The following is a 24,201-nucleotide window of genomic DNA, read 5'->3' on the forward strand; positions in this document are numbered from 1 at the left end:
AAACCCCTGACGGTGTTTTTGAGACGTCTGGACCGGTACTAATTGTTTGTCGGCCGTCTCATGTCGTCAACCGACCTTGCAGCGTGTTGACATTATCACGTAATTCCCTAAATAAGCCATCCATTCCGGTGTCGACTCCCTAGAGAGTGACATCACCATTACAGGCAATTGCTCCGCCTCCTCACCAACATCGTCCTCCTACATGTCGACACACACGTACCGACACACAGCACACACACAGGGAATGCTCTGATAGAGGACAGGACCCACTAGCCCTTTGGAGAGACAGAGGGAGAGTTTGCCAGCACACACCAAAAACGCTATAATTATATAGGGACAACCTTATATAAGTGTTTTCCCTTATAGCATCTTTTTTATATATTTCTAACGCCAAATTAGTGCCCCCCCTCTCTGTTTTAACCCTGTTTCTGTAGTGCAGTGCAGGGGAGAGCCTGGGAGCCTTCCCTCCAGCCTTTCTGTGAGGGAAAATGGCGCTGTGTGCTGAGGAGATAGGCCCCGCCCCTTTTTCGGCGGCCTCGTCTCCCGCTCTTAACGGATTCTGGCAGGGGTTAAATATCTCCATATAGCCTCCGGAGGCTATATGTGAGGTATTTTTAGCCAAAATAGGTTTTCATTTGCCTCCCAGGGCGCCCCCCTCCCAGCGCCCTGCACCCTCAGTGACTGCCGTGTGAAGTGTGCTGAGAGGAAAATGGCGCACAGCTGCAGTGCTGTGCGCTACCTTTAGAAGACTGAGGAGTCTTCTGCCGCCGATTCTGGACCTCTTCTTATTTCAGCATCTGCAAGGGGGCCGGCGGCAAGGCTCCGGTGACCATCCAGGCTGTACCTGTGATCGTCCCTCTGGAGCTGATGTCCAGTAGCCAAGAAGCCAATCCATCCTGCACGCAGGTGAGTTCACTTCTTCTCCCCTAAGTCCCTCGTTGCAGTGATCCTGTTGCCAGCAGGACTCACTGTAAAATAAAAAACCTAAGCTAAACTTTTCTAAGCAGCTCTTTAGGAGAGCCACCTAGATTGCACCCTTCTCGGCCGGGCACAAAAATCTAACTGGCTTGGAGGAGGGTCATAGGGGGAGGAGCCAGTGCACACCACCTGATCGGAAAGCTTTACTTTTGTGCCCTGTCTCCTGCGGAGCCGCTATTCCCCATGGTCCTTTCAGGAACCCCAGCATCCACTAGGACGATAGAGAAATCTTATTTTCTCTAACGTCCTAAGTGGATGCTGGGGACTCCGTAAGGACCATGATTATACCAAAGCTCCCAAACGGGCGGGAGAGTGCGGATGACTCTGCAGCACCGAATGAGCAAACTCTAGGTCCTCCTCAGCCAGGGTATCAAACTTGTAGACTCTTGCAAAAGTGTTTGAACCCGACCAAGTAACAGCTCGGCAAAGTTGTAAAGCAGAGACCCCTCGGGCAGCCGCCCAAGAAGAGCCCACTTTCCTCGTGGAATGGGCTTTCACAGATTTAGGGTGCGGCAGTCCAGCCGCAGAATGTGCAAGTTGAATCGTGCTACAGATCCAGCGAGCAATAGTCTGCTTAGAAGCAGGAGCACCCAGCTTGTTGGGTGCATACAGGATAAATAGCGAGTCAGTTTTCCTGACTCCAGCCGTCCTGGAAACATACTTTTCAGGGCCCTGACTACGTCCAGAAACTTGGAATCCTCCAAGTCCCAAGTAGCCGCAGGCACCACAATAGGTTGGTTCGCATGAAAAACTGCTACCACCTTAGGAAGGAATTGGGAACGAGTCCTCAATTCCGCCTTATCCATATAAAGTACAGATAAGGGCTTTTGACAAAGCCGCCAATTCTGATACACGCCTGGCCGACGCCAAGGCCCACAGCATGACCACTTTCCACGTGAGGTATTGTAGCTCCACGGATTTAAGTGGCTCAACTCAATGCGACTTCAGGAAATCCAACAATACGTTGAGATCCCACGGTGCCACTGGAGGCACAAACGGGGGCTGACTATGCAGCACTCCCTTAACAAAAGTCTGAACTTCAGGCAGTGAAGCCAGTTCTATTTTGGAAGAAAATAGATAGAGCCGAAAACTGGACCTTAATGGAACCCAATTTTAGGCCCCTCTGACTTGTAGGAAGTGCAGAAATCGTGCAGAAATCGACCTAGCTGAAATTCCTCCTTTGGGGCCTTACTGGCCTCACAGCACGCAACATATTTCCGCCATATGCGGTGATAATGGTTTGCGTTCACTTCTTTCCTAGCTTTAAATAGCGTAGGGATAACTTCCTCCGGAATGCCCTTTTCCTTCAGGATCCGGCGTTCAACCGCCATGCCGTCAAACGCAGCCGTGGTACGTCTTGGAACAGACAGGCCCCCTGCTGCAGCAAGTCCTGTCTGAGCGGCAGAGGCCATGGGTCCTCTGAGATAATTTCTTGGAGTTCTGGGTACCAAGCTCTTCTTGGTCACCCGGAACAATGAGTATAGTTCTTACTCCTCTCCTTCTTATTATTCTCATTACCCTGGGTATGAGAGGCAGAGAAGGGAACACATACACCGACTGGTACACCCACGGTGTTACCAGAGCGTCCACAGCTATCGCCTGAGGGTCCCTTGACCTGGCGCAATATCTTTGTAGCTTTTTGTTGAGGCGGGACGCCATCCTGTCCACCTGTGGCCTTTCCCCACGGTGTACAATCATTTGGAAGACTTCTGGATGAAGTCCCCACTCTCCCGGGTGGAGGTCGTGTCTGCTGAGAAAGTCTGCTTCCCAGTTGTCCACTCCGGGAATGAACACTGCTGACAGTGCTAACACATGATTTTCCGCCCATCGGAGAATCCTTGTGGCTTCTGCCATCGCCATCCAGCTTCTTGTGCCGCCCTGTCGGTTTACATGAGCGACCGCCGTGATGTTGTCTGACTGGATCAGCACCGGCCGGTGTTGAAGCAGGGGTCTAGCCTGACTTAGGGCATTGTAAATGGCCCATAGTTCCAGAACATTTATGTGTAGGGAAGTCTCCTGACTTTTCCATAGGCCTTGGAAGTTTCTTCCCTGTGTGACTGCCCCCCAGCCTTGGAGGCTGGCATCCGTGGTCACCAGGACCCAGTCCTGTATGCAGTCACCACCACAGCGACACCCTGGCCCTTGGAGACAGGGTTATCCGCCGATGCATCTGAGGATGCGACCCGGACCACTTGTCCAACAGATCCCACTGGATGATCCTTGCATGGAACTTGGCGAATGGAAATTCTTCGTAAGAAGCTACCATCTTTCCCAAGGCTCGCGTGCATTGATGCACCGATACCTGTATTTGTATTAGGAGGTCTCCGTCTAGAGACGCCAACTCCTTGGACTTCTCCTCCGGGAGAAACCTTTTTATCCTGTTCTGTGTCCAGAACCATACCCAGGAACAGTAGACGCGTCGTAGGAACCAGCTGCGACTTTGGAATATTCAGAATCTTGCCGTGCTGTTGTAGCACTTCCCGAGATAGTGCTACTCCGACGAACAACTGCTCCCTGGACCTCGCCTTTATAAGGAGATCGTCCAAGTACGGGATAAGTACTTCGGCCATTACCTTGGTAAATACCCTCGGTGCCGGGGACAGACCAACGGCAACGTCTGGAATTGGTAATGACAATCCTGTACCACAATTTTGAGGTACACCTGGTGAAGAGGGTAAATAGGGACATGCAGGTAAGTATCCTTGATGTCCAGTGATACCCTGAAATTTTCCAGGCTTGCAATAATCGTCCTGAGCGATTCCATTTTGAACTTGAACCTTCGTATATAAGTGTTCAAGGATTTCAATTTTAGAATGGGTCTCACCGAACCGTCTGGTTTCGGTACCACAACATTTTGGAATAGTAACCCCGGCCTTGTTGAAGGAGGGGTACCTTGATTTCACCTGCTGGAAGTACAGCTTGTGAATTGCCGCCAGTACTACCTTTCTCCGAGGGCAGCAGGCAAGGCTGATGTGAGGCAACGGCGAGGGGGAGTCGTCTCGAACTCCAGCCGGTATCCCTGTGATACTACTTGCAGAACCTAGGAATCCACCTGTGGGCAAGCCCACTGGTCCCTGCAGTTCCCGAGACGCGCCCCCACCGCACCTGTCTCCACCTGTGGAGCCCCAGCGTCATGCGGTGGACTCAGAGGAAGCGAGGGAAGATATTTGATCCTGGGAACTGGCTGACTGGTGCAGCTTTTTCCTTCTTCCCTTGTCTCTGTGCAGAAAGGAAGCGCCTTTGACCCGCTTGCTTTTCTGAAGCCGAAAGGACTGTACCTGAAAATACGGTGCTTTCTTAGGCTTTTGTGAGGAAACCTGAGGTAAAAATTTTTCTTCCCAGCTGTTGCTGTGGATACGAGGTCCCAGAGACCATCCCCAAACAATTCCTCACCCTTATAAGGCAGAATCTCCATGTGCCTTTTAAAGGCAGCATCACCTGTCCACTGCCGGGTTTCTAATACCCTCCTGGCAGAATGGACATTGCATTAATTCTGGATGCCAGCCGGCAAATATCCCTCTGTGCATCCTTTATATATAAGACAACGTCTTAAATATGCTCAATGTTAGCAAAATATTATCCCTGTCTTAGTATTAATATTATCTGACAGGGTATCAGACCACGCTGCAGCAGCACTATTTATGCTGAGGCAATTGCAGGTTTCAGTATATAACCTGAGTGTGTAAATACAGACTTCAGGATCGCCTCCTGCTTTTTATCAGCAGGTTCCTTCAAGGTGGCCGTATCCTAAGACGGCAGTGCCACCTTTTGACAAACGTGTGAGCGCCTTATCCACCCTAAGGGATATCTCCCAACGTGACCTATCCTCTGGCGGGAAAGGGTACGCCATCAGTAACTTTTTAGAAATTACCAGTTTCTTATCGGGGGTAACCACGCTTCTTTACACACTTCATTCATTCATCTGATGGGGGAACAAAACACTGGCTGCTTTTTCTCCCCAAAAATAAAACCCCTTTTATGTGGTACTTGGGTTCATGTCAGAAAATGCGTAACACATTTTTAATTGCCGAGATCATGTAACGGATGTTCCTAGTGGATTGTGTATATGTCTCAACCTCGTCGACACTGGAGTCAGACTCCGTGTCAACATCTGTGTCTGCCATCTGAGGTAACGGGCGTTGTTTGAGCCCCTGATGGCCTTTGAGACGCCTGGGCAGGCGCGGGCTGAGAAGCCGGCTGTCCCACAGCTGTTACGTCATCCAGCCTTTTATGTAAGGAGTTGACACTGTCGGTTAATACCTTCCACCTATCCATCCACTCTGGTGTCGGCCCCACAGGGGGCGACATCCCATTTATCGGCCTCTGCTCCGCCTCCACGTAACCTTCCTCATCCAACATGTCGACACAGCCGTACCGACACACCGCACACACACAGGGAATGCTCTGACTGAGGACAGGACCCCACAAAGTCCTTTGGGGAGACCGAGAGAGAGTATGCCAGCACACACCAGAGCGCTATATAATGCAGGGATTAACACTATAACTGAGTGATTTTTCCCCAAATAGCTGCTTGTATACATATATTGCGCCTAAATTTAGTGCCCCCCCTCTCTTTTTAACCCTTTGAGCCTGAAAACTACAGGGGAGAGCCTGGGGAGCTGTCTTCCAGCTGCACTGTGAAGAGAAAATGGCGCCAGTGTGCTGAGGGAGAAGCCCCGCCCCTTTTTCGGCTGACTTTCTCCCGCTTTTTCTGGAATACTGGCAGGGGTAATTTTACATCTATATAGCCTCTAGGACTATATATGATGTAGATTTGCCAGCCAAGGTGTCATATATTGCCCTCAGGGCGCCCCCCCCAGCGCCCTGCACCCATCAGTGACCGGAGTGTGAGGTGTACATGAGGAGCAATGGCGCACAGCTGCAGTGCTGTGCGCTACCTTGGTAAAGACCGAAGTCTTCTGCCGCCGATTTTCCGGACTCTTCATGCTTCTTGCTCTGTAAGGGGGACGGCGGCGCGGCTCCGGGAACGAACACCAAGGTCGGGTCCTGCGGTCGATCCCTCTGGAGCTAATGGTGTCCAGTAGCCTAAGAAGCCCAAACTACCACCTGTTAGGTAGGTTCGCTTCTTCTCCCCTTTGTCCCTCGCTGCAGTGAGTCTGTTGCCAGCAGATCTCACTGTAAAATAAAAAACCTAAATATACTTTCTTTCTAGGAGCTCAGGAGAGCCCCTAGTGTGCATCCAGCTCAGCCGGGCACAAGAATCTAACTGAGGTCTGGAGGAGGGTCTTAGTGGGAGGAGCCAGTGCACACCAGGTAGTCCTAAAGCTTTCTTTAGTTGTGCCCAGTCTCCTGCGGAGCCGCTAATCCCCATGGTCCTTACGGAGTCCCCAGCATCCACTTAGGACGTTAGAGAAATTAGCGTTGGCAGGCAACCGTGAAGCATGGTGGAGGTTGCTTGCAAGTATGGGGCTGTATTTCTGCAAATGGAGTTGGGGATTTGGTCAAGATTAATGCTGAGAAATACAGGCAGGTACTTATCCATCATGCCAGACCTGGTCAACCTGTGGCTCTCCAGCTGTTGTGAAAGTCCCAACATGCCCTGCCATCGTTTTTCAATTAGGAAATGCTAAAATTGTGAAAGGGCATGCTGGGATGTTTAGTTTCACAACAGCTGGAGGGCCACAGGTTGGCCAGGCCTGCATCATGCAATACCATAATGAAGGCCTCTGATTGGCTCCAAATTTATTTTCCAGCAGGACAATGACAACATAACATACAGCCAATGTCATTAAGAACTATCTTCAGCGTAAAGAAGAACAAGGAGTCCTGGGAGTGATGATGTGGCCCACACAAAGCCCTTATCTCAACATCATAGAGTATGTCAGGGAAGAAGAGACAGACGGATTTGAGCAAGCCTACATCCACAGAAGATTTGTGGTTAGTTCTCCAAGATGTTTGGAACAACCTTTCTGCAGAGTTTCTTCAAAAACTGTGTGCAAGTGTACCTAGAATTGATACTGTTTTTAAGGCAAAGGGTGGTCACACCAAATATTGATGTGATTCAGATTTATCTTCTGTGTATATAGTCTGCGGTAATGTAGGGAAAGATGTGAGCTACTCTCATCTGTCCCAGCCTCCAGCTCCCTGTGATGCTCTATATAAAATGTACCTTTCCCTGTATGATTTGTGTCCTGACTGGCTAGAACAGCAGTTAGTTTTGGAAAGGATACAAATCCCACAAGGATACATTTATGCAATATTAATGTAGATAGATTGTATTTAGATATTGTCCCTAATGATTCTGCATTTTGCATGATGTGAAAGCGCAGTCTTCTTTGTTTTACTCACAGGGTCAAACTTCTCGTTCTCGGGATCTTTCTCAGGCTCTACCTCTTCTTCCTCCTCATCACTGCCCTGTTCAGCGTATCGCAGAATCCATTCTTTCATGCTGAGTTCCTTATCCTTCTCGTTGCTGGTCTGTCTCAAAACAGTAACTCAGGGTGTTCTATACACATAAAACTTTAAAAGTGATATTAAAACACCCAACAATTTACTGGTCAATACCCCAAATCTCTTTAAAATGTGTTATGTTAACTATACAACTGTAATGACGGATGTGTGGTCTAACCTTTTCAGTTGGTGCTTCCTCTGATTTACCAGAGCAGGAGACATTGTCAGGGACTGGCTGCTGAGGTGGGGGCCGGAACTTTGCTCTAACTTTGTGCTCTTCTTCTGCAAACTGCTGACTGAAGCCTTCAGGTAGAGCATCTGTGGGAGGAAAGCTACAGATGGGTCCACCTTTATCTTGCGTAATTTGCTGCACCTAGGCCAGGCATGTCCAAACTGCGGCCCTCCAGCTGTTGAGAAACTACACATCCCAGCATGCCCTGACACAGCTTTAGCATTCTCTGACAGCAAAACTGTGTCAGGGCATGCTGGGATATGTAGTTTCACAACAGCTGGAGGGCCGCAGTTTGGACATGCCTGACCTAGGCACACCATGATTTATTAATTTAAACCCTTCATCTATTGTTCTCAGCTGCAATACAATACAGAGAACAATACATCAGGGTATTAAGTCATTACAGCAGGGGATTAAGTCTGACTGACCTGGCTCAATTAATCCTCTTAAAGGCCAAGATAAACGCGGACCCATCTGTACATTACTACATAATCACTCTATTTTTTTGTTGCAGTTACTCAAAGAAAAGCATTTGTTCTCTACTGGAGTGTTCTTGTGGATGTAAGTAGCAGGTTTCGCATGTAGGGCCTAATTCAGAGTTGATTGCAGCAGCAAATTTGTTAGCAGTTGGGCAAAACCATGTGCACTGCAGTGTGGGGGGGGGCAGATATAACATGTGCAGAGAGTTAGAAATCTAAATTGCAGCGTAAAACTAAAGCAGCCAGTATTTACCCTGCACAGAAAATAAATAACCCAGCCAAATCTAACTCTCTCTGCAAATGTTATATCTGCCCCCCCTGCAGTGCACATGGTTTTGCCCAACTGCTAACAAACTTGCTGCTGCGTTCAACTCTGAATTACTCCCCATACTCTTATAGCTGTGTTATTCATACCGTCCTGGAGGTTCAAGCAGAGCCAGTCAAGTGCAGAGTGCAGGTCTCCACCATACAGCACCGTGTTCGTCATTGCATCCTCAATGTGTTCTGCTTTAAAACCAAACTCTTGTAAAGCCATATAAAGGTCCTGAGGGAAAGTAAGACACAGTGGATCACTAAAGAAAGCCCAACCTAAATATTCTTTAAATTAAAATATATACAAGAGAAAGGGTACATTTTCTGGACTTACTGCTAAATGCTTCTCGCTGTAGGGGGGAGACCCAGCATGGGTAATATTCCAATAAATAAAAAACTGTTCCCTCCTCATTTCTATAACCTTCTCCTCCCTGACAGTTTACCAATAGGTCAGCAAGAAGACAAATAGAGCAGAAGGTGAGATGACCTATTAGAAAGGCAACAGGGGCATTCATTTATCAGCAATCTGTGGTTTACATGCGTGGCTGTGCACATCACAGGTAATGATGGTACCCCGACATTGCAGGTTTTCCTGCTCATCTCTATGGGATGCGAGGAATAACATGCAGTGTTGGTGTCAAAAGGTGCCGGAGAAACAGGCTCCTCGAATACTTCCCCCCAAGAAAGACGTATTCTTATACTGAGTCACCCCCTAAGAATAATCCTTGGGACTTAGGGGGTAATTCAGATCTGATCGCTGATGTAAGTTTTCGCACAACAGGCGATCAGATACTAACTGCGAATGCGTATGCACTGCAATGCGCACGCGTCTCGGACAGCAACAAAGGGCATCGCTGGTCAGCGACGGGATGGAGCGAAAAGTCCGTTCGCAAGGTGATTGACAGGAGAAAGCCGTTTGTGGGTGGTAACTGACAGTTTACTGGGAGTGTCCGGAAAAACGCAGGCGTGCCCAAGTGTTTTCAGGGAGGGTGTGTGACATCAGCTCCGGCCCCGATCAGCCTCTTCTCATCGCACTGGAGAAGTAAGTCCTGGGCTGCGCAGAGACTGCACAAAGTGGATTTTAGCAGCTCGGTGTACACGTAGGATCGCACACTTGCACTGCAAATATACACTCCCCATGGAGGCGGCGACTATCTTAATGCAGGACAGCAAAATTAGCAGCTCAGCGATCACATATGAATGACCTCCTTAAAACGTTGGCCCAAGAACTATTTGCTAATCAGCAGATGAAATTAGCTCTTCTGGTGAAAAACAAATGCACATGTCATTTCTGTGTGAGGAAAATAGTCTTCCCAACTGTGACATTCATAATGATCTTTTCCAGCTGAGGTCTGCAACGCCCTTCCCTGTAAAAGGTAATGCAGACAGGAACATCACTGCCGCCACATTCTAGCCACAGGACCCTACAAGCCACTACTGTGTCAGCTGACGCAGATGCCTCTAATACGTTGAAGTGCAATGTTGCATCTTCCACATACAACACATTCCAGATATTAAAATCCAGTAACATAGGCTTCGTCTGCATGAAGGTCATGATGGGGACTAAAACAACTGCAAAGGCTGGCAAACAAGCAGCCCCAGAGGTGAGATACTGACTTTGTGAGAATGTTTACCATACATGTCTGAATAGTGCTTGACAGATGCAGTCCCTGGGTGAGGAACTGCTGGCCTGGGAGACAGAGGCAGGTCTGTCTTCCTGATGCTTACTGTCCTGGTTCCTCAGAAAGCACCACACTGATAAGACAGTGAACAAAAGTCTGGAAAATATATTTTGTTCCCTTCCTTGATATCTCCAGTCTCACACTCATCTTTGCCGGAGGAAGACCCCTCTGAAAGACTTCCCAAGAGTTTCACAACAGTGGAGTAAGGAAGCTTAGGAGAGGGCAAGTCCTGGAGAACCTGAACATTCCCGAGACGCCTACAACAACGATCTTGTCCTTCCGGGTTTCAGAATAGAAGCATCTCAGGCACACTGCAGTTATTGGAATGAAAGGTGGGAAAAGAGATCCACAGAAAGTAACAGGCCCACTGGAGCTCCAGCATCAACTGAGAAATCTCTCCTTCATAGGGTGAGTCCTGAAACTGTGGGGGTGGCATAGGATGGTGCCTTGTTATCCTGCAGGTTGTTTGGCCTGATATTCTGCTTACATATAAACGTAGGCCGCTAAGGAGAGGAGTTATGAGCTTCTCACCTTAACCAAGGACATAAGTAGTCAAGAAGAGAACCCAGTACCAGCAGTGGATACTAGACAAATAAAGGAGCAGTAACTGGAAATGTCTGGCACATAATGCGGAGATCTATATAGTACAGGATAGGCCAGACGTGAACAGTGACATGGAATGACAGATGAACTGCAAACCTGTAACTTCTTAGAAGTCAGTCTCCCGGACACCATCCCTTCATCACCATGCAGCTGTTTGTGCTTGTTAATTAGAGAGATGATCCTTTTCTCCAGCCTGCTTTCAATCACAACCTGTCGAAGAGATGAAAATATGAAATAAATACAATTATTCATTATTATATCTGGGGTTGGAATACTAACAATCTTCAGTGATTACTGAATTACAGCTGCTAGCACTGGTTTACAACATTCACACACAGCTAAAGATGCCAGCACGACTGTAATTAAGGTGAACACTCATTGTAAGAACATGGACTAGAATATCTGCATCACAAATTCTCCCATAAATGTTACACATATCTCACTTTAAGGCGGCTGTTATAATTCTTAGATATCACACTGATCTCGACTGTAATCAGAGGATATATATCAGGACAAAGTGCACTGTATGCTCTACAATAACTTGTACTGTATTGTATTAGAGTACAGCTGAATAACGAATATAATAAAATTTAAATATTACATAGGCGATGTGTTCGCACGGTACCTATGTAAAATGTAAATGTGACTACATTTGTACAACCTGGTACACTGTCTGCAGATCAGATAAACGTTCCGATTGTCTCACCTGATCAGTGTGCACTCAGTACATCATGAGTTACATTTAGTTCAGTGTGTACTTTCTTCATTGGGATCAGGAGATGGCATCACCTGAATTTTTAGAAAAAGAGTGGGAAGGACAGACTGTGCTGTGTAGCATGTAAGGAGCCCAGGCGACTTTTTATTTCCAACCAGACTGAAAGGTCCAAACAGTTTCCCCAATTTCACATATGGTATATGAAAAAACAGAAGCGGATACAGAAAATAGTGTGATCCTATTAATCAATCAATCGGTGTGCGTCTCCTAATAGTATGGCCCTATGATTGTTGTATATTATTCTTTTTTACATATGTGTCACAGGAAGATCCATATAAATCACTGAGAATACATGTGGTGGAAAGAAAAGCTAAAAAGAAACCTTTCAAGGCCCATATATGCCCTGTAGTAGCGGACTGCCATACTACTAGAAGATTCTCACCAAAGTGAAAACAGGATCACGCTATTTTCTGTATCCTCATCTGTTTTCCATACACCACACATGAAATTTTGGAAACTGTTTGGACCTTTCAGTCCAGTTGGAGGATATGTACTAAGCCTTGTAGAGTGATAAAGTGGAAAGAGATAAAGTACCAACCAATCAGCTTCTAACTGCCATGTTACAGGCTGTGTTTGAAAAATGACAGAAGCTTATTGCGTGAAAGTTTATCGCGTTCCACTTTATTTTTCTTCAAGGCTTATAGGCCCTACACACTGGGCGATATGAGTGAAAGATATGAATGATCTCGTTCATTAATGAGCGAGATACCGTTCATATCTTTCAGTGTGGAGGCACCAGCGATGAACGATGCGCGGCCCCGCACTCGTTCATCGCTGGTGCCCCGTCACTTGTGCATGCAGGCCAATATGGACGATCTCGTCCATATTTGCCTGCACTGCTATGGAGCCGGGTGACGGGGGAAAGTGAAGAAACTACACTCCCCCCCGTCACTGCCCCCCCGCCGCTGGGTCGTCCGTCGGCCGTATCCGCCGTCGGGCAGCTCGGCGGAGGATCACGCAATGTGTAGGGCCCATTAGACTCCTTTCAAGCTACACCCAGTGCTGACGGCCATCCCTTTTTTTTCTTCTGATCTTTTTTTCTTCGTATCTCAATTTTTAAGCAGTTCATTAGATCTGCCCTGGATCTGACCGTTGCAGGAGCATTTGAGGTCGTTTACCGGTTACTGTTCCTGCATACACCCTATACAATAAGCAGATCAGCATAGGATTGTACCCAGCTTCATTCTCTTGCTGTTAGGATGTATGGTTAAGGTGTGCTGCTTTAACATCCACATATTGTTGAAAAACAGACAACTGTGTTATACTTCAACAAAAATATATAACGTACATGTGACAACCACTGTGAAAAACACGGAGCATTTAAACCCTATAATGAAAAACATCCCTACATTTCCAGTAACCAAAGGGACAACTGAGATTTGTTGGAAATAAGCGCCCCATTTTCTAAAACACATTAATGCCCCATGACAGTCTTTGCAAAGCACATTTCCATAGAATTCAGTTCACATTCAAAGCTCTTACAATGCTCCTGTGCTCCGTAGTGGACGACAAAGAAATCTAATTTTCATGAGCTAAATGATTTTACCACTGTAGAACTAGACAGGGGGGCAGATGTATTAAGCCTGGAAAAGTGATAAAGTGGAAGGTGATAATGCACCAGCCAATCAGCTCCTAACTGTTATATTTCAAACCCAGCCTGAAACTTGACCGTTAGGAGCTGGTGTGCAATCACCTTTCACTTTATCACTTCTCCAGGCATAATACATCTGCCCCTTGGTACATTAAAGATGGAAATGCTGGAAAAATAGAGGGGCATGGGGATCTTGTCCAAAAAAAGGGACTGTCCACCTTATAAAGGGACAGCTGCGATATGTATAGTGAATAACGTGTTCTAACCTTCAGTATAGACTTGTCATTATTTACAGACACTCCGCCTTCAGCAGATGACGCAAAACTGTATGTTTTTGGACCTAAAAAAAAAAAAACACAACAAAATAAAAAACAAACATCACTGTAACAATGAGGGGGGTATACAAGTAGTCCATTTTTGGCGGGTGAAAAAACGGACGAATATTGCGATTAATGACCGCGTCATTATCGTGGTATCTAATTAGGGTCTGTTTTCATCGCCCGAAAATGGACCCGCTTTCACGCGAAAACACATGGGATCGGGGATAAACCCCTGATCCCATGTGAAATTGCCGCTCCGGCAGCCGCTTATCGTGGATTATGCCGGCAACGGGGAGGAGGGGAGCCCGCCGCATCAGGGCTAATAGGACAGCCCCCAGCGATACAATAATTACCCGTGGTCATTGAGAACGGGTAATTGGATACCCCCCCCCTTATCATTACAGAAATAACCTTTTCTCCCAAGATGATGGGGACAACAACCAGACCCATGATGGAAATCACCATATTATGAGAGGGGAGGGGCTTCAGAATGTTCCCACAGAATCATTCTGCCTCCCAGCTCTGTCCCATCTACACTGGCACTACCCCTTCCCCTACATCTCTTCTCACTACACACTACTACATTGCTCTGGCAATAACCAGCACCTGTTACCCATGTTCCACTCTCACCTCCTCCCGGTGCACACATATGGATTACACAAATGTCAGCCTCTACAGTTTTAAACTCTCCTTAAAAAGCCTGTCAGCCTCCCACCAAACTCCCACCTTGCTGGCCCACATTTTCACTGTTAGTGGGGTTGTCTCATCTTTGCACGCTACCTAGAAGATTGCAAGCTCTCATGCAAAGCCCTCTCTCCTCCTGTCTTGTTGGATGCTTTCACCTCTTCCATCTAAGTGCCACACGCCTTCATCTGATGTAGTGACCGGGGTCAAAGTGGCAGATATAGCTGCCACTACCATAGCCTGCAGGAAGCGTCCGATGAGAAACATCTATATATCACGTACTCTATACGAGTTGGGTATGGTATTCCGGCGGTCAGCATACCGACGCCATGTTTCCAGCTGCCAGAATGCCTGCGAGCCCAACGAAGCATATTGTGGGCTCACCATGCTGTGAGCTCGGTGGCTCACCATAGGTTCTATTTCCATTCTATGGGTGTCATGGACACCCAGGAGTGGGAATAGCCCCATGTAGCCGGGATTCCGGATGTCGGCATTGTCAGTGGTCAGGATTTCGGCGTCGGTATCCTGACCGCCGGGATCCCGGCAATGTAACCACATCCCCTCTATAGTTACAATAAAAGTGAAAGTTATATTTAAAGTGGGGATGTGCACCAAATTTTGGGGTTGCCCCGGGCACCATATTTCCTTGACACAGCTCTGAGCAAGGAGCACAGATAATCATATTAATAAACACAAACCATTTAAATGAAAATAAAAATGATAAGGCAGGGTAATATATAATAAGAATTTACTCACCGGTAATTCTATTTCTCGTAGTCCGTAGTGGATGCTGGGAACTCCGTAAGGACCATGGGGAATAGCGGGCTCCGAAGGAGGCTGGGCACTCTAGAAAGATCTTAGACTACCTGGTGTGCACTGGCTCCTCCCACTATGACCCTCCTCCAAGCCTCAGTTAGGATACCGTGCCCGGACGAGCGTACACAATAAGGAAGGATTTTGAATCCCAGGTAAGACTCATACCAGCCACACCAATCACACCGTACAACTCGTGATATGAAACCCAGTTAACAGTATGAAACAACAGAGCCTCTCAACAGATGGCTCAACAATAACCCGATTTAGTTAACAGTAACTATGTACAAGTATTGCAGATAAACCGCACTTGGGATGGGCGCCCAGCATCCACTACGGACTACGAGAAATAGAATTACCGGTGAGTAAATTCTTATTTTCTCTGACGTCCTAGTGGATGCTGGGAACTCCGTAAGGACCATGGGGATTATACCAAAGCTCCCAAACGGGCGGGAGAGTGCGGATGACTCTGCAACACCGAATGAGAGAACTCCAGGTCCTCCTCAGCCAGGGTATCAAATTTATAGAATTTTGCAAACGTGTTTGCCCCTGGCCAAGTAGCAGCTCGGCAAAGTTGTAAAGCCGAGACCCCTCGGGCAGCCGCCCAAGATGAGCCCACCTTCCTTGTGGAATGGGCATTGACAGATTTTGGCTGTGGCAGGCCTGCCACAGAATGTGCAAGCTGAATTGTATTACAAATCCAACGAGCAATAGTCTGCTTAGAAGCAGGAGCACCCAGCTTGTTGGGTGCATATAGGATAAACAGCGAGTCAGATTTTCTGACTGTAGCCGTTCTGGAAACATATATTTTCAGTGCCCTGACAACGTCTAGCAACTTGGAGTCCTCCAAGTCCCTAGTAGCCGCAGGCACCACAATAGGCTGGTTCAGGTGAAACGCTGACACCACCTTTGGGAGAAACTGGGGACGAGTCCTCAATTCTGCCCTATCCATATGGAAAATCAGATAAGGGCTTTTACAGGACAAAGCCGCCAATTCTGATACTCGCCTGGCAGAAGCCAAGGTCAATAACATAACCACCTTCCACGTGAGATATTTCAGATCCACGGTTTTTAGTGGTTCAAACCAATGTGATTTTAAGAAACTCAACACCACGTTGAGATCCCAAGGTGCCACAGGGGGCACAAACGGGGGCTGAATATGCAGCACTCCTTTAACAAATGTCTGAACTTCAGGTACTGAAGCTAGTTCTTTTTGAAAGAAAATCGACAGAGCCGAGATCTGTACCTTAATGGAGCCCAGTTTTAGGCCCATATTTACTCCTGCTTGCAGGAAATGCAGAAATCGACCTAGTTGAAATTCCTCCGTTGGGGCCTTTTCGGCCTCACACCATGCAACATACTTCCGCCATATGCGGTGATAATGAGTTGCTGTGACCTCTTTCCTGGCTTTAATAATGCCCTTTTCCTTCAGGATCCGGCGTTCAACCGCCATGCCGTCAAACGCAGCCGCGGTAAGTCTTGGAACAGACAGGGCCCCTGCTGTAGCAGGTCTTGTCTGAGCGGCAGAGACCACGGGTCCTCTGAGATCATCTCTTGAAGTTCCGGGTACCACGCTCTTCTTGGCCAATCCGGAACCACGAGAATTTTGTTTACTCCTCGCTTTCTTATTATTCTCAATACCTTTAGTATGAGAGGTAGAGGAGGGAACACATAAACTGACCGGTACACCCACGGTGTTACTAGAGCGTCCACAGCTATTGCCTGAGGGTCTCTTGACCTGGCGCAATACCTCTCTAGTTTTTTGTTTAGGCGGGACGCCATCATGTCCACCTGTGGACGACCCCATTGATTTACAATCATTTGGAAGACTTCTGGATGAAGTCCCCACTCTCCCGGGTGGAGGTCGTGCCTGCTGAGAAAGTCTGCTTCCCAGTTGTCCACTCCCGGGATGAACACTGCTGACAGTGCTAGTACATGATTCTCCGCCCATCGGAGAATTCTTGTGGCTTCTGCCATTGCCATCCTGCTTCTTGTGCCGCCCTGTCGATTCACATGGGCGACTGCCGTGATGTTGTCTGACTGGATCAGCACCGGCTGGTGTAGGAGCAGGGATTTTGCTTGACTTAGGGCATTGTAAATGGCCCTTAGTTCCAGAATATTTATGTGAAGGGCAGTCTCCTGACTTGACCATAGTCCTTGGAAGTTTCTTCCCTTTGTGACTGCCCCCCAGCCTCGTAGGCTGGCATCCGTGGTCACCAGGACCCAGTCCTGTATGCCGAATCTGCGGCCCTCCAGAAGATGAGCACTCTGCAGCCACCACAGAAGAGACACCCTGGTTCTTGGGGACAGGGTTATCAAGCGATGCATCTGAAGATGCGATCCGGACCACTTGTCCAACAGGTCCCACTGAAAAATTCTGGCATGGAACCTGCCGAATGGAATTGCTTCGTAAGAAGCTACCATCTTTCCCAGGATCCGCGTGCAGTGATGCACCGATACCTGTTTTGGTTTTAGGAGGTCTCTGACTAGAGAAGACAACTCCCTGGCTTTCTCCTCCGGGAGAAACACTTTTTTCTGGACTGTGTCCAGAATCATTCCCAGGAACATTAGACGTGTCGTGGGGACCAGCTGTGACTTTGGGATATTCAGAATCCAGCCGTGCTGGCGCAGCACTTCCTGAGATAGTGCTACTCCCACTAACAACTGTTCCTTGGATCGTGCCTTTATTAGGAGATCGTCCAAGTATGGGATAATTAAAACTCCCTTTTTTCGAAGGAGTATCATCATTTCCGCCATAACCTTGGTAAATACCCTCGGTGCCGTGGAGAGTCCAAACGGCAGCGTCTGGAATTGGTAATGGCAATCCTGTACCACAAATCTGAGGTACTCCTGGTGAGGATGGTAAATGGGGACATGCAGGTAAGCATCCTTGATGTCCAGGGATACCATGTAATCCCCCTCGTCCAGGCTTGCAATAACCGCCCTGAGCGATTCCATCTTGAACTTGAATTTTTTTATGTATGTGTTCAAGGATTTCAAATTTAAAATGGGTCTCACCGAACCGTCCGGTTTCGGCACCACAAATAGTGTGGAATAGTAACCCCGGCCTTGTTGAAGTAGGGGTACCCTGATTATCACCTGCTGAGAATACAGCTTGTGAATCGCTGCTAGCACCGCCTCCCTGTCTGAGGGAGCAATCGGCAAGGCAGATTTTAGGAACCGGTGGGGTGGAGCCGCCTCGAATTCCAGCTTGTATCCCTGAGATACTATTTGAAGGATCCAGGGATCCACCTGTGAGCGAGCCCACTGATCGCTGAAATTCATGAGGCGGGCCCCCACCGTACCTGGCTCCGCCTGTGGAGCCCCACCGTCATGCGGCGGACTTGGAAGAGGAAGCGGGGGGAGGACTTTTGTTCCTGGGAACCTGCTGTTTGCTGCAGCCTTTTTCCCCTACCTCTGCCTCTAGACAGAAAAGACCCTCCTTTTCCCCGCTTGTTTTTCTGGGTCCGAAAGGACTGAACCTGATAAAATGGCGCCTTCTTAGGCTGTGAGGGGACATGGGGTAAAAATGCTGACTTCCCAGACGTTGCTGTGGAAACTAGGTCGGAGAGACCATCCCCAAATAATTCCTCCCCTTTATAAGGCAAAACTTCCATGTGCCTTTTGGAATCTGCATCTCCAGTCCACTGGCGAGTCCATAAGCATCTCCTAGCAGAGATGGATAATGCACTTACTTTAGATGCCAGTCGGCAGATTTCCCTCTGTGCATCTCTCATGTATAAGACTGAGTCTTTGATATGGTCAATTGTTAGCAGAATCGTGTCTAATGTGTCAATATTTTCTGACAGTTTATCTGACCACGCAGCGGCAGCACTGCACATCCATGCTGACGCAATAGCTGGTCTAAGTATAATGCCTGAGTGTGTATATACAGACTTCAGGATCGCCTCCTGCTTTCTATCAGCAGGTTCCTTAAGGGCGGCCGTATCCTGGGACGGTAGTGCCACCTTTTTAGACAAACGTGTGAGCGCTTTATCCACCCTAGGGGGTGTTTCCCAACGTAACCTATCCTCTGGCGGGAAAGGGAACGCCATTAGTATCTTCTTAGGAATTACCAATTTCTTATCAGGGGAAGCCCACGCTTCTTCACACACTTCATTTAATTCATCTGACGGGGGAAAAACTACAGGTAGTTTTTTCTCCCCAAACACAATACCCTTTTTTGTGGTACCTGGATGTAAATCAGAAATATTTAACACCTCTTTCATTGCCTCAATCATGCAGTGAATGGCCTTAACGGGCATTAAATTTGACTCATCGTCGTCGACACTGGTGTCAGTATCCGTGTCGACATCTACTTGTGCCATCTGAGATAGCGGGCGTTTCAGAGCCCCTGATGACTTTTGAGACACCTGGACAGGCACGAGCTGAAGACTCGGCTGTCCCACAGTCGGCATGTCGTCAAATTTTTTATGTAAGGAGTCTATACGTGCACTCATTTCCTGCCATAAACTCATCCACTCAGGTGTCTGCCCCCCAGGGGGTGACATCCCTGCTAAAGGCATCTGCTCCCCCTCCACATCATTATCCTCCTCAAACATGTCGACACAGCCGTACCGACACACTCCACACACACAGGGAATGCTCAAACAGAGGACAGGACCCACAAAAAGCCCTTTGGGGGGACAGAGTAAGAGTATGCCAGCACACACCAGAGCGCTATATATATACACAGGGACTAACTGAGTTATGTCCCTAATAGCTGCTTTTCAATAAAATATATATATACTGCCAAATTTAATGCCCCCCCTCTCTTTTCCCTCTTACTGGTACTGTAGATTGCAGGGAAGAGCCAGGGAGCTTCCTTCCAGCGGAGCTGTGAGGGAAAAATGGCGCCAGTGTGCTGAGGAGATAGGCTCCGCCCCTTTTTCGCGGCCTATTCTCCCGCTTTTTATGGAATTCTGGCAGGGGTATTTACCTCATATATAGCCCCTGGGGCTATATATTGAGGTATTTTAGCCAGCCAAGGTGTTTTTATTGCTGCCTCAGGGCGCCCCCCCCCCAGCGCCCTGCGCCCTCAGTGACCGGAGTGTGAAGTGTGTGAGAGGACAATGGCGCACAGCTGCAGTGCTGTGCGCTACCTTGGTGAAGACAGAGTCTTCATGTCGCCGATTTTCCGGACCATCTTCTTGCTTCTGGCTCTGTAAGGGGGACGGCGGCGCGGCTCCGGGACCGAACATCAAGGCTGGGCCTGCGGTCGATCCCTCTGGAGCTAATGGTGTCCAGTAGCCTAAGAAGCCCAATCCGGCTGCAAGCAGGCGAGTTCGCTTCTTCTCCCCTTAGTCCCTCGCTGCAGTGAGCCTGTTGCCAGCAGGTCTCACTGAAAATAAAAAAATCTAAGACTATTACTTTCTAAGAGCTCAGGAGAGCCCCTAGTGTGCATCCAACCTCGGCCGGGCACGAAATCTAACAGAGGCTTGGAGGAGGGTCATAGTGGGAGGAGCCAGTGCACACCAGGTAGTCTAAGATCTTTCTAGAGTGCCCAGCCTCCTTCGGAGCCCGCTATTCCCCATGGTCCTTACGGAGTTCCCAGCATCCACTAGGACGTCAGAGAAACTGTATTACCCTACCTCCAGCAAGCGGTGCTGCAAACCATCTGTTAGGCCTGGGTGCCTGATACTGAGGTGGGAGCAGACGCATCTTCTGATGTAGCTGTGTCCGCGACTCTATGCTAATGCCGCCTCCCGTTTGTAAAGAACTAAGACGCCCACTTGCAGTGTCTTAAGACATTTCTGTCCGGTGCGTCTTTAGTTGCAGCATGGAAACTCGCACCAGCCCTGACGGTTTCTCATGTGAGTACGGCCTCCTGTGCGAGTGCGGCTGCTTTCAGCGACACGCCAACATCATCCCCATGTTACCTCCCAGGAATGCACACTAACATACTCTGTGCGTCCGTTTATGTACTGCATCTGTGTGCGCAGACGAACAGGATGCATGCACTGGGTGACGGACGCATGGACTGCTTGCATGCACCATTGACACTGCATCCGCCTCTAAACCAGGCCCTGTGTCTCTAATATCTAAAAGAGAACATATCTTTCCACCTGCTCCAACAAGTGATCACTGGCCTTACTGGAAGCGATATGGTCCCATATACAAATATATGCCAGATATGGTAATTGCTCCCGTTACCTTGCTTGCTCCGTGCCTCCTTGCTCACAGTAGACACATTTGCATGTTTGCTTGTCTGTTTCTTCTGTGTATCTTCCCCGGCAGCCCTGGATTCTGCTGCTGCTGCCCTGGACCTATTCGCTGCAGAAATCACTCCCTGCACAGCCGGAGCACTGCTGTGCCGATTCTTCTTATTTTTCCCGCCCATTCTAGAGCACCTCAGGAGGATAGCTATGCTCTGGTCTTACTATGGGAAGAAAAAGCATAACAGACACTGTAGCTACAATAAAGGAACAGTACAACTTTGTTCCTGAGACAAAAATATGGTCTACTGTCTCGTAAAAGTAGATGAACTATTGAGTAGTTAAATATTGTATTATTCAAATTTTTTACACAATTATTATTTTGTCCCACTTGTCTTACTATACTTCTATGAAGCTACAAAGCTATATGCCCAATAGTTACGTGCCTGGGCCTGCGCTAGTCCAGGTTCCGTGTAGAAATGTTGTTATGTTATTTTAGCTTAAACTTTAACTTTCCAATCTGTGATATTTTTAAAATACTTGGGCACCCATTTATCAACTAGTGATAAAAAAATCGATGTAAGTGATAAAATTCGCTGTGTATGATAAATGGTCCTCCAGTCAATCTGCTCCCAACTGTCATTTTTCAAACACATAACAGTTAAGAGCTGAACACATGACAATTAAGAACTGAACAGATGACAGTATGGAGCTGATTGGCTGGGGCACTATTTAACATATGCAACGAGTTTTATCATTCACAACAAGTTTTATTACTCTTTGATAAATGAGCCCCTTATGTTTAACTTAACACCTATTTTCAGCAAGAACAAAAAAAATGGATACGGGGGGGGGGGGGGGGGGGTAATGGAAGGGATTCTTTTAAAATGTGGGCTTGTCCCATCGTTAATAAGAATTTACTTACCGATAATTCTATTTCTCATAGTCCGTAGTGGATGCTGGGGACTCCGAAAGGACCATGGGGAATAGCGGCTCCGCAGGAGACTGGGCACAAAAGTAAAAGCTTTAAGACTACCTGGTGTGCACTGGCTCCTCCCCCTATGAACCTCCTCCAAGCCTCAGTTAGGATACTGTGCCCGGACAAGCGTACACAATAAGGAAGGATTTTGAATCCCGGGTAAGACTCATACCAGCCACACCAATCACACCGTACAACTTGTGATCTGAACCCAGTTAACAGCATGATAACAGAGGAGCCTCTGAAAAGATGGCTCACAACAATAATAACCCGATTTTTTGTAACAATAACTATGTACAAGTATTGCAGACAATCCGCACTTGGGATGGGCGCCCAGCATCCACTACGGACTATGAGAAATAGAATTATCGGTAAGTACATTCTTATTTTCTCTGACGTCCTAGTGGATGCTGGGGACTCCGAAAGGACCATGGGGATTATACCAAAGCTCCCAAACGGGCGGGAGAGTGCGGATGACTCTGCAGCACCAAATGAGAGAACTCCAGGTCCTCCTCAGCCAGGGTATCAAATTTGTAGAATTTAGCAAACGTGTTTGCCCCTGACCAAGTAGCTGCTCGGCAAAGTTGAAAAGCAGAGACCCCTCGGGCAGCCGCCCAAGATGAGCCCACTTTCCGTGTGGAATGAGCTTTTACAGATTTTGGCTGTGGCAGGCCTGCCACAGAATGTGCAAGCTGAATTGTACTACAAATCCAACGAGCAATAGTCTGCTTAGAAGCAGGAGCACCCAGCTTGTTGGGTGCATACAGGATAAACAGCGAGTCAGATTTTCTGACTCCAGCCGTCCTGGAAACATATTTTCAGGGCCCTGACTACGTCCAGCAACTTGGAATCCTCCAAGTCCCTAGTAGCCGCAGGCACCACAATAGGCTGGTTTAAGTGAAATGCTGAAACCACCTTAGGGAGAAATTGAGGACGAGTCCTCAATTCTGCCCTGTCCGTATGAAAAATTAGGTAAGGGCTTTTATAGGATAAAGCTGCCAATTCTGAGACACGCCTGGCTGAGGCCAGGGCTAACAGCATTACCACTTTCCATGTGAGATATTTTAAGTCCACAGTGGTGAGTGGTTCAAACCAATGTGATTTTAGGAACCCCAAAACTACATTGAGATCCCAAGGTGCCACTGGAGGCACAAAAGGAGGCTGTATATGCAGTACCCCCTTGACAAACGTCTGAACTTCAGTTACTGAAGCTAGTTCTTTTTGGAAGAATATTGACAGGGCCGAAATTTGAACCTTAATGGACCCTAATTTTAGGCCCATAGACAGTCCTGTTTGCAGGAAATGCAGGAAACGACCCAGTTGAAATTCCTCTGTTGGGGCCTTCCTGGCCTCACACCACGCAACATATTTACGCCAAATACGGTGATAATGTTGCACAGTTACATCCTTCCTGGCTTTGATCAGGGTAGGGATGACTTCATCCGGAATGCCTTTTTCCTTCAGGATCCGGCGTTCAACCGCCATGCCGTCAAACGCAGCCGCGGTAAGTCTTGGAACAGACATGGTCCCTGCTGGAGCAGGTCCTTTCTTAGAGGTAGAGGCCACGGGTCTTCCGTGAGCATCTCTTGAAGTTCCGGGTACCAAGTCCTTCTTGGCCAATCCGGAGCCACGAGTATAGTCCTTACTCCTCTCCTTCTTATGATTCTCAGTACCTTGGGTATGAGAGGCAGAGGAGGAAACACATACACTGACTGGTACACCCACGGTGTTACCAGAGCGTCCACAGCTATTGCCTGAGGGTCCCTTGACCTGGCGCAATATCTGTCCAGTTTTTTGTTGAGGCGGGACGCCATCATGTCCACCTGTGGTTTTTCCCAACGGTTCACAATCATGTGGAAAACTTCTGGGTGAAGTCCCCACTCCCCCGGGTGGAGATCGTGTCTGCTGAGGAAGTCTGCTTCCCAGTTGTCCACTCCCGGAATGAACACTGCTGACAGTGCTATCACATGATTTTCCGCCCAGCGAAGAATCCTTGCAACTTCCGACATTGCCCTCCTGCTTCTTGTGCCGCCCTGTCTGTTTACGTGGGCGACTGCCGTGATGTTGTCCGACTGGATCTGCACCGGCTGACCCTGAAGCAGAGGCCTTGCCTGACTTAGGGCATTGTAAATGGCCCTTAGTTCCAGGATATTTATGTGAAGTGACCACAAGCCCTGGAAATTTTTT

General features: G+C 48.0%; 1 protein-coding gene across 4 annotated transcripts in view; it reads right to left on the minus strand.

The window, feature by feature from the left end:
• DHX29 (DExH-box helicase 29) overlaps positions 1–24,201 on the minus strand; it is a 161,482-nt gene that overhangs the window by 129,561 nt on the left and 7,720 nt on the right. For all 4 annotated transcript variants that reach the window (XM_063962169.1, XM_063962173.1, XM_063962149.1 and 1 more), the window contains exons 2-7: positions 21,034–21,259; positions 13,330–13,403; positions 10,794–10,907; positions 8,515–8,644; positions 7,568–7,707; positions 7,288–7,416 (exon numbers count right to left, since the gene is read on the minus strand). In XM_063962169.1, the coding sequence (XP_063818239.1) occupies positions 7,288–7,416; positions 7,568–7,707; positions 8,515–8,644; positions 10,794–10,907; positions 13,330–13,403; positions 21,034–21,220 (774 nt within the window). In that variant the 5' untranslated portion in view covers positions 21,221–21,259. The remainder of the gene's footprint in view (positions 1–7,287; positions 7,417–7,567; positions 7,708–8,514; positions 8,645–10,793; positions 10,908–13,329; positions 13,404–21,033; positions 21,260–24,201) is intronic.

This window comes from Pseudophryne corroboree, chromosome 1 (assembly GCF_028390025.1).
Source record: "Pseudophryne corroboree isolate aPseCor3 chromosome 1, aPseCor3.hap2, whole genome shotgun sequence".
NCBI classification, from domain to species: Eukaryota; Metazoa; Chordata; class Amphibia; order Anura; family Myobatrachidae; genus Pseudophryne; species Pseudophryne corroboree.